Here is a 10,806-nt window from a genome sequence, read left to right as displayed (position 1 = left end):
TCGAGTGTCATTTTTCCTGTATGTGTATTTTTCCTGTATGCAGCACGGTGGCACAGCGGTTAGTGCGGTTGCCTCACAGCAAGAAGCTCCTGGGTTTGAGCCCCGGGGTAGTCCAATAGTCCAACCTTGGGGGCCGTCCCGGGTCGTCCTCTGTGTGGAGTTTGCATGTTCTCCCCGTGTCTGCATGGGTTTCCTCCGGGAGCTCCGGCTTTCTCCTACAGTCCAAAGACACGTTGGTCAGGTGAATCGGCCATACTAAATTGCCCCTAGGTGTGTGTGTGTGTGTGTGTGTGTGTGTGTGTGTGTGCGTGCGTGCGTGCGTGCGTGCGTGCGTGCGTGCGTGCGTGCGTGCGTGCGTGCGTGCGTGCGTGTGTGTGTGTCGGCCCTCTGATGACCTGGTGGCCCGTCCAGGGTGTCTCCCCGCCCAATGACTGCTGGGAGAGGCTCCAGCATCCCGTGACCCCTGTTGGGATAAGCGGCCTGGACAGTGGCTGGTGTAATGGAAAGTTACAAACTTACACAGGTTCTGCTGTAACCTTGGTACTGAGACAAATGTAGTGGAAAAACACAGAGCCACTTGTTTCTAGTTAGTTGTCATGTACTGTTCACATATTTTGCCTACGACTTACGTTTTGCCTACAACTGACCCACAGATGTCGGCACGTCCCTGGTGCTGAGACAGTGGCTGCTTTCTCCACGACAACCTTGGTGACCGCTTTTTCTTTAGTGTAGAAGTGCTTTTTTTTCTCCACAACAAGGATGGCTGGTATGTGGCCTTCCCATGGCAGAAGGGGGAGTAGCGCGCACCTGCAGGAGACTGCTCCCTTTGTCAGGTGTCAGCAGAAAACCCCATTCCATCCTGATATGCAGGTTGTTTGTCTCACCCTATTAAAAAATCATGTAACTAATGCTCTGGGCTCATTCTTGCCTTGGCGAGACTGAGTTCACGTAAGTGCGATTTTCTGTGAATTAAACTTACTCAGAGAGACAAGACTGACTATTTTCTTTTTATCCCAAACTTTGCCACCACAATGGATGGATGAATTTTTCCTGTATTATTTTATCATGGATCCAGGGCTATCTTAACGACATCTGCAGTTTGTGTGTGACTGAGCTCTTTTTTATCAGGTCCATGCTCCGTTTGGCTCCTCAGATGATGACATAGTCCGACTTATGCACGGTAAACAAAGATCAGCCCTTATTCTTCTGCGAGCAGGGAACAGTGCTTGATATGGAAGTCCGTGTTTGGCCGCTTCTCGCCAGATGAGGGAGTCGCTAATGTTTGGAGGTACGTCTGTCTGCTCCGCACATGCTCATATATCTCACCTGGCCATCATGTGGATTCATCTACAGTATCTTCATCCTCTCAGATGTAGCATGACAAATAGTTATCACTCCATAGGCCTCAACTGTGATGATGCCAAATAGTTCATGATTATTCCTGCAGAGTATTTTTTTTTCATGGAAAAACAGACAGTCCATTTTTCTTCAGAACGAATATCGGTGTTTAGTGCCGTTGAATCGAAGCAACCTTGTTAACTGCCCGTGCATGCACAAGCTGGAAAAGCACTGAGCATCAGATGGTGTATTCATCCCGGAGGTGGTTTTAGTTGGACCGGCCTCTTAAGTTATAAAATCATTTTAAAAAAAAAACCTTGCAGTCAAGCGCCACACTACTGTATGTTCATATTTAAAACTCCGTTTCCCTGTCCAACTCTTTTTCTTGTTCCGTCGCCAAAATGCGTAGGTTACACTATTAAGAAAAACTATTTAAGTTAATCAGTCCCATGAAAAACGAAATTCCACTCCAGAATCAACAGAGCTGCCTCCTAACCTCTGAGCTGTAAGTGATGTATGGAGGCCCCGCGCTGGGCCTCCGCCAAATCCACCATCCAATCCGGCGGAGAAGCTGCGTCGGAGTACATTTTGAATTTTACTGTGCGTTTTACTAGGTTTTGATTCTTTAACTTAGTATTGCCGGTTTACTACTGTGATTTACGTAACTTCCAAGCGAATTATTACAATGCCAATGCCTATATTTTATCATTAGTACTTCCAAGCCATTCATTCCTTGAATTTGTTTCCAACTTGGATTCATCGAACATGCTGGTCTCATTGGAGAGAGAGAGAGAGAGAGAGAGAGTGGAGAGGGAGGGAGAGAGAGATGTGCAACCTACACCACAAACATTTGTCATGGGGTGCACATCAAGTGGTTAATCCTAATGATGCTATGGGGCCTTGTGGAGTCCATATCCAATTTGGGTGGCAGCCAGTTTCCTAGAGGGAATACACTCCGCTGCTACTGGAGACTTTTTGACTGAGGTCAACTATGCTTCTATTTCATGTCAGGACAAGAGATTAAAAAAAAAGGATGCTTATATATTCTGCCGTGTATTAATGTCATTATATGCTTTTAAACCCAAAGTGAAAAAAAGAAATGAGGTGCAATCAGTGGGTTGCAAAGGTCAGCTCTTTACCCGTACACCTGAGACTTCCCTTCTGTTTTGCACGTTTTTTGCCATTTTGATTTTTTTATTGTGTTTGTAACTGAATGTGTTTTATTGTAAATAAATATGTTTTATTTGGCCAGGACTCCCTTGAAAAGAAGATTTTTGATCTCAGTGGGACCTACCTGCTTGAATAAATAGAAGATAAATGAACTGGTCGTGGCTTTAATTAACTACTTGCCTAATGTGTGGTAGATAATTATGCTGGATAACAACTCTTACTTGTATATGTTGAATTTAAGTGATGTCATATAATCTGGTCGTCTTCATATGAAATGCACTGCTCTGAAATTAAAACCAAAACCCAGTGACCCATAATGCTGCTACGTTTGCAGTGACGGATGAAAACAATGGACTAGTCAACGCCGCTGATTTGTTTACTACACGCCGTTGTTGCTCCATGTAAACACGCCGATGGCGATGACAGGTCCCTCACAGAAAAAGTGCCAAGGCATGAGCACACACACACACACACCCTCTTCCAGGTCTATTTATGGCCCAGTAAGCCTGGAATGCTTTGATTTGTTTTAGCACCCACTACTGTTAAGGAAGGGGCTGCAGATCTGTTTCCTTGCCTATTGTGATTTCTAGTGACACTTGTCAATGCCGCACAAAACAATCATATTGTCAACTAGCCACGTGATGTCTTGCGCTGCAGACCAGACTACGTTAAGACATAAACAGTTTTTTGGGGGGGGGTTTTGTACACATGAGGGGAGAAATAAGTTGTTATAAGGACGGATCACTAATTATTGTTAGTGTGTTGAGGCCAACAGAGGAAATGCAGTCATTTTGAGGTAAGCATCTGTGAGGACAAACGGGTCCCTTGTATATCTGTCAATTAAGGGGGTCGGGGTGGGGGTGACCGAAAGGTTGATTTCCAGCTGGTTCTCTTTGACTGCTGATTAAGGTTAATCCACTCCATTTCGGTTGCCATGTCCAAACAAGAAAAGACTGCTTTGCATTTGCGGGGTAACAATGTTAAACAGAGAGTGAGAGCTAATGTTATGAAGCGTACGGGATGGAACTGGAAACCTGGATTAGAAGGAAAATGGTGTCGACAAGGGGGGGGTGACATTGTTTCATAATGCCATGCTCGGTAGGGAAAAATCCATGAGGTATTCAGCTACTTTTCCACTGGACTTAAGACACTAAAACGTCCTTCTGCAAGCACAAGAGTATCGATCAGAATCCTATTATATAACCAGGTTTCATCTAATGTGGATGTATGTAGTTTCCATACTGATGGAAAATATTGTTTCATTCTGTTTGGAAAAAGGAGGAAAATGTTTTCCAGAGTTCACAAGCCGTGGCAGGAAGGAAATTAGATCCCTTATTGCACAGTGACATACCAGCACAATCCAAATTGAAATGCTGTCAGCAGTAGTCATTTCAGAACGTAAGATTCATAGGCCTCCTTGTATGCCCTTGTTTGTGGTGATCATTCAACTCTGGTTTTAGTTGTATCGGCTGCTGTACCATCGCAAAGCAACTCACTGTGTGCAAAGCTGTGATCTTTTGGTCGCCATGGTAACATCCAGCATCTCAAGTCTCTTTCATTATACAGCTGTTCTATTGCACATACACAGATAAACTCTCGACTTCTCTTACGTAGCAAAAGACCAACAATGCCAGTGCTTAACTAACTGACCATTTTTTTATTAATTTTTGGCACGTTGTCAAAATGCTATCAAGAAATGAGAGATATTTGAGGCCAAGGACATGGCATTTGAATGCACATACAGATGCCATGCCAAAAATCCATGACCCCCCCCCCTTTTTTTTCTTCTTTTTTTTACCCCCATGAATTTCCTCAGAAAATTTCCATGAGACACGATACGTTGGGCCCTTTCCATATCAAAGTTCCACTGCTCGGCTTCGAAAACTCAATCACACATGTAACACTTGGAAAACTTAAATAGGGCAAGGGCCTAACCCAGACAACGTCGCCTCAGCGAGCCATTTTACAGTGATGGAAAACACCTCGTGAACTAGGAAAAAGTAGGCTCTCCAAGCAAAAAAAAAAACGGAAGTGCAAACTCGACTGTCTGGACCCAGGCAGTTTTCCTTTCTCAAGCTTGTGTGCCGTATTCATTTACTCATTCATAATTTGGGTTGCATAAGTGTTCCGTAACAGTGGAGGAATTTACATCTGCTAGACGAAGTCCGTCGCAGTTACCCCCCAAAACATGTGCTGTGGGCACTTGTGGTTTATAAACTCGTTGCTGTCACTTGGCTTTCTCAGTAGTCTAGCGTAGACAGTGTCAGCCATACAAATCAACCTCACAATATAAAACAGATCTCCCTGATTAGTGACCCCCCCCCCCAGGCACACAGATTTTCCTATGAGAGACCTTGAGGCTAACGTCACTGATGCCAACACTGTATGTATCAATGGCAATGCTGGCAGTTCACCACACGGGATGAACATGGCGCTCTACTTTCAGCCGAGACACAAGAGAACTGCATGGTAGTTCACAACAGTCTCCATGCTGTGTTGAAAGCAGCGGTGCAAGTGTGAAACAGCGACGCATGAACATTGCACCACTTCCACTTCAACAGTGGTGTCTAGTTTTAACCTCGGCTCTGCTGGAGGCGTCATTCTGCTATTTCCTCCACTGGGCGACACATGAACTGTGAACATGATAAATTAGGGTTTTTTTGGAAATAAATTTTAGTTTGAGGTACCTGCTCCAATTTTACTTAGGCGGATCTTTTGAGAATTGGCTGTTTTCAGAGAACGCTTGACTATACTGAGAAGAGACGGTGCATATGTTTCAGCTCGATAGGATTGAAACCTGTTTATGTTCCTGTTGGCCGTGCTTTGCTAGGATTACTTATCACTGTCTTTCACAAACATCTTGACAGTAACTTTATAATGAATCAGCCAGGGCAGTTCGGTGAGCCCCCCGTTTAGCTGCAGCAAACAAAAAACTTGTTCTTGTAACCAGTGGGATCAGATGTGTTTGGATAGTGGCGTTAGATTGTGCAAGGCCTCTAGATATATCAATGATGTGTCCTATTCGAGTGGTGGAGCTCTTGGTGTGGTTTCTGACAACGCAGAGCAGTGCAGCGTGAGCTCCAAAATGTGGAAGTAATGCAGAAGTAAGACTTTTGTCAACATATTGTTTGAGGTAATGGATACGGCCTGCAAATAACTTGTTGCGGCATCATTAAAAATATGATACTAGAAATACTCAGAGTGACTTATTCAATGGATATGTATGTATGCATGTATGTATGTTTGCATGCATGAAGAAGGTCTTCGTGTCTTACTCTGATGAGTGATCACCATACAATGCAGGTTCTTGTAGAAATGAAAAAGGAAAAAAAATCTATGTATTGGTGAGTGAGAGGAAACTTCACAATTGCGATAGCCTCAAACACAAATCCATAATATCAATATTCTTTCCCCCCCCCCTTTTTTTTGTGTGGATGTCACCTTATATAATGGCCTTGCAGTGGAAGATTCTGTTCTGATGACCGCTGGGGTCAGTATATCTAGTGGTCTTGCTCGGCCTTTTCCAGTTGTGTATCAGACTCCTACAACGTGAAATAATAACGATACAACAACAACTTTCCATTAGAAAATGGATAGTAGAGGAAACAATAGTGTTCTCTGTGTTCCATGTCAAAAGGGCAAGCGGCCCAGGCCCTGTAATGGGCCTTACAATTAATTACAACCAAGTAAACATTTTAGAGCGGTCACTCCAGTCTACATTCATTTACTAAACTTGGAAGACAGACGACTGCTAAAACACAACAGATCTTTACACCGTGTCCCTAAATTTTATGTAGCGTATAAACTATCAAACATCAGCGCTATTTTTCTTTTTCTTTTTTCTCCTTTTTTCTCCAGTTGCCATGTCCTACAGTAATTTCTTCATGTCCACAATGAAGTTCTTGTGTGCTACTGTCTGAGAGAAGCCGCAGAAATGCCTTGGCCGAGGAGCCGGAGACGTCATGGATTCCTGAGTGTAGGCTTTGCAGGAAAGCCCTGAGTCTCCGAGATGGAGCGGCTCCAGGTTTCCATAGCAAAGCACATAAACAGGAGGAAACACTGAGGGAATCCCGTTATTTTACAGCATTGGACCATTATAAACACCCAGAGCAGGGAAGGAAGCCGCTCTTGATGCTCAAGTAATCCTTAGAGCTAGGAAAGGGGCTTCATACCAGCCATCACTGCTCCGTGCCTACATGCATGCAGCTGTATGCACTTGAACACATGAAGTGGAGTTAAAGGAGTTTTTTTTCTTCTCGTCATCTCATTTTATCCTCTTCTTCTGGCATTTTACCGAGGAACGTCTCTTCTGCTGTCTTCTGCTATGGTATTAGAGGAGATTATTTTGTCATCCTAAAATTTTTATTTTCATTTTTATTTTTTTTCCCCACTTCCTCTCCAAATGTTCAGAGAGACTTGGAGACTGGCACAGTACCACAGCATGAGGTCGATGGATCAAGGTATGGATGCTGCGCGTGTTGTGATTATCTGGTAATCAACCCATTTGATTTTTAAATTGACACAACAGAACAGTGCTTGCCTTGTTCATGTTATACTGTGATGGTTGTTGCTGTTTTATGATGTTTCATAACGATGATGTCTTTTTGTGTGTAGCGTGTCTAGCAAAGCCAACTTTTTCTTTGGGAGGGAGCGGTAGAGAGGTCTGTGAGGAGACTGCGTCAGGCAGGGGGACAGGAGACCGCTCCGATCAGCGGACAGACCGCAAGGGGCTGCGTGTTTGAAGCAGCGGCAAAAGGGAAATAGTACAACGCCGTTTAAGGAAGCCTACAGATAACCACTAACTACGTCACCGTCCGCCAAACGCCCGAACTGGGACGATTGTCCGCCGCGTGCTCTCTCCTGGCAGACGAGTGAGGAGTCTTCTCTAATTACGCCATGCTCCTCATTAGGGGTGGGCACGCCGTGCGTGGTGGCGAGAATGCTAAACGCTCCTCTTTTTGTGTCAGTTTCGCCCGTGATCAGACAAAACCAAAACAACTGGATGATGAAACGCGTGGACAAAGTTCGGGACACGTTTTATTCGGGACGTTGCTGCGCGCGCTCCGAGGCTCACACACCGCGTCGCGAACGAACAGCTGAGCGTTTATGATGAGCCGAATAGCCGTCTTCATTCACCCAGCTGCTTAACCTGAAATCTAAGACTCGCTGAAAAAGCTGTAGCTACAGTTTGAGGGATCAAATTAATGTCCACCAAAAAAGAGAAGATAGGAATCAAAGGCATTATTGCTTTGCCAGCATTGATCTGATCATATTCTATCGACTCTGGTACATACACATGTAACGGTTTGCTGACAAGAGGTTATTGGACCCCCGTCGCTAAAGCCACAAACTGATTAGGTGGCTGAAATACTTGACAGAATAGAAAACCAGCACTACTAGTTGGGTAGCTGCCACTGGCCAAACCTCAGCCCTTCAATCAATACCGTGTTCTTAATCATTTGGAAGTTGTTGTGTTTTCGGCTCTTCATCCACCCATTTATCGATTTTGCCATCCATCCAACTGTAAATCCATCCAACAATCCATCCATCCATCCATCCATGTCAGTCCATTCGTACAGAGCCAAACACACATAGAGTTGCCCACACGCATGCATGTATAGCACATATACGTGGGCTGCACGCATCTTTTAGACTGCATACCTACATACAAAGGGTACATACATACATACATACATACATACATACATACACACACACACACACACACACACACATACATACATACATACATACATACATACATACATACATACATACATACATACATACATACATACATACATACACACGCATGCACGCACGCATACTGCAACATATAGAGTTTAGTAGCACCCCGCTTTGATATCGGATAATTAAAATAAATATTTGTTTTCACAACACCCTGGCGCGTAATTGCGACATGTCAGACACTCGGGGGCAGTAGCAGGCCTACATAGTAGTTACGCTATAAGAGGCGGCAATCCACCTCCCAGAGTTCATGTAACGCTTCCAAGTTGCACGTAAACCTTTGTGAATCAATGGCCAGCGGAGGCGTGATCATCCTCAAATGACTTTGAAAACAGACCCGCCTTTATCAGAAGTTTTGGTGAGAGACTGAAAGGAGATCCGAGACGGTTTTCGCTCTTGGCTGTGCAGTGATGCTTCATCTGCGGGTGCAGCAGCTGAACAGGTTCTTCATTCAGCCGTCCTCCCCCTCCTCTTCCTCCTCATCCTCGTTACGACGCATCTGACAAGACGCGCAGAGCAAAAAATATACCTGGGACGAAATTATGCGTTTATTCCATCTTTACTGACGCGGGAAACTTTTGGGGGGGAAACAAGACAGATGACATCCCTTTACGACGAGAAAGATTTGGCGGAGGAGCTGAGTCGCGTGAACTGCCCCGATGAAGATTTGGAGTTTGACTACTTGTTTGAATACGAGCCGAGCTGCGGCGACCTCACCGGCGGGAGTCACCAAGGTTTGTCCGGGGATTTCAGTAACGGGACCCCGACGAACTTCCCCCCCCCTCTCGAGCCACTCCAACAGATATGAAATACACGTGTCTCGTACAAACGGTGATCTGGTGGTGCATCAGTGATAAAAATAACATGAACAGGAAGTTAGCCTCACAGAAAGCTTGATCTCGGGGGGTCGGGACATGTCAACAACAAACAAAAAAAAGGCGAAAAATGTTTATCAGAAACTGTGAAATCAACTTTGATCAGTTATCTTAAAGTACATGTTTGGCTGTCGGTGTCACCTTGCACTGCCCTGTTATTCGTAATGGACCTCAAAATCCCAAGGAGCATTACATGCTAACGTTTATCACCACTGACTGGATAGCAGATATGATAGCAATGTATTAAGTTTAAAAAATAGTCTGCTCATTCTTGTGGCTCCAGTTTGAATCATATGATGCATTTTTTTCTTCTTCTTTTTTGGCTTTGTGATCATTATTCATGATTTGCGATTCTTCGGTGTGTAATCTAATGGTTTTCCATCCTTGTCTCCTTTCCTCTTCTTCAGATGAACCAAATCTTGCATCTCATAAAGTCCTCAGCTCCGACTCTGACCAGGCCTTCCATCTGGGGGAGGCCTCCCCATACGGCATCAAATCCTGTAGCCCCTCTTACAGTGGACACAACGCTGAGGTTTTCTCAGGATATGAGAATCCAGAGGCCAGAAACTACCTAGACAACTCTCGACCTGGGGGCCTGGCACTAAGTCCACGGATCGAAATCACCCCCTCTCGTGAGCACTACAACCATGGTAGGGACTCCCTGCAGAACCACCCCATCAACATAAGCCCCCGACCCACTCTGACTGTGCCTGGCCATGACAGCCTGTTGTACCGTGAGACCCAGTGTCTGAGTCCCGCCAGCAGTAACTCCTCCACCAGCTGGCATTCGGAGAGCTACTCCCCTTGGGCATCGCCTTGTGTCTCCCCTAGCAGTGGCCACAACGCCGGAGACCTCTGCCCACGGTTACAGAATATACACACTGGCTCTCCCCGCACCTCCCCGGGCACCTCGCCTCGCACCAGCCTAGTGGAGGACGGCTGCCTGGGACCCCGCTCGCCCTCCCCCAGGCCCGGATCGCGCTCCACCTCCCCGCAAGGCAAACGCACTTACGACATGTACAGGAACCCAGGATTAGTCCCTGGACACCGCTCCCGCAGTCCTTCCCCACACAGCGGCCATGACGAGCGCAACATTGGTGCCCACTATGGTACCCACAACAGCCTTGCCGAGGCTATGAACGGCTTTGGCAGTGGTCCGCCAGGTCTGATGCCCACCAAAATAGTCAAGACGACCAACCAAGTTTACACTCTCTACCCTGAGAACCATGGAGAGGGCAACTACTTGGTGTCATGTGACCAGGACGTCAAAACCAAACCTAGTGCAGAGCCTTTCTTTGTCATACCGCCCATCTGGCCCAAACCACTGGTTTCCAGTATATGCAGGTAAACTGGTGGGGAAGCCAACAAGTTTCCGTATGCCATGCAGCATTTAATGCTAATCTATATAAACATTGTGTCATGCTTGCACAATCAGGAAAGAGAAAATAAATGTATACATGCCCTGACCTGTCCTATGTCTATGTTGTTATGTTGTATAGCATCCCTGTGGCTTCTCTTCCCCCTTTGGAGTGGCCAATCCCCAGTCGCTCAGATCAGTATGAGCTCCACATCGACGTGCAGCCCAAGCCCCACCACAGAGCTCACTACGAGACAGAGGGAAGCAGGGGTGCTGTCAAAGCCCCCACGGGAGGGCACCCTGTCATCCAGGTATGAC

General features: G+C 45.8%; 1 protein-coding gene across 3 annotated transcripts in view; it reads left to right on the top strand.

Moving 5' to 3' along the window:
* Nucleotides 1–6,635: 6,635 nt before the first annotated feature.
* The window catches only part of nfatc2a (nuclear factor of activated T cells 2a), a 27,876-nt gene continuing 23,705 nt past the window's right edge, over nucleotides 6,636–10,806 (top strand). For 2 of the 3 annotated variants that reach the window (XM_056302187.1, XM_056302186.1), the window contains exons 1-3: nucleotides 8,634–8,990; nucleotides 9,539–10,475; nucleotides 10,631–10,799. In XM_056302187.1, the coding sequence (XP_056158162.1) occupies nucleotides 8,855–8,990; nucleotides 9,539–10,475; nucleotides 10,631–10,799 (1,242 nt within the window). In that variant the 5' untranslated portion in view covers nucleotides 8,634–8,854. Of the gene's footprint in view, nucleotides 6,969–8,633; nucleotides 8,991–9,538; nucleotides 10,476–10,630; nucleotides 10,800–10,806 lie in introns of those variants that run through there. The other variant, XM_056302188.1, reaches the window with a different exon arrangement.

The sequence above is a fragment of the Lampris incognitus genome, chromosome 2, assembly GCF_029633865.1.
Source record: "Lampris incognitus isolate fLamInc1 chromosome 2, fLamInc1.hap2, whole genome shotgun sequence".
Taxonomy (NCBI): Eukaryota; Metazoa; Chordata; class Actinopteri; order Lampriformes; family Lampridae; genus Lampris; species Lampris incognitus.
The sequence above is the reverse complement of the archived record's forward strand: the minus strand, read 5'-3'. Positions and strand labels throughout refer to the sequence as shown.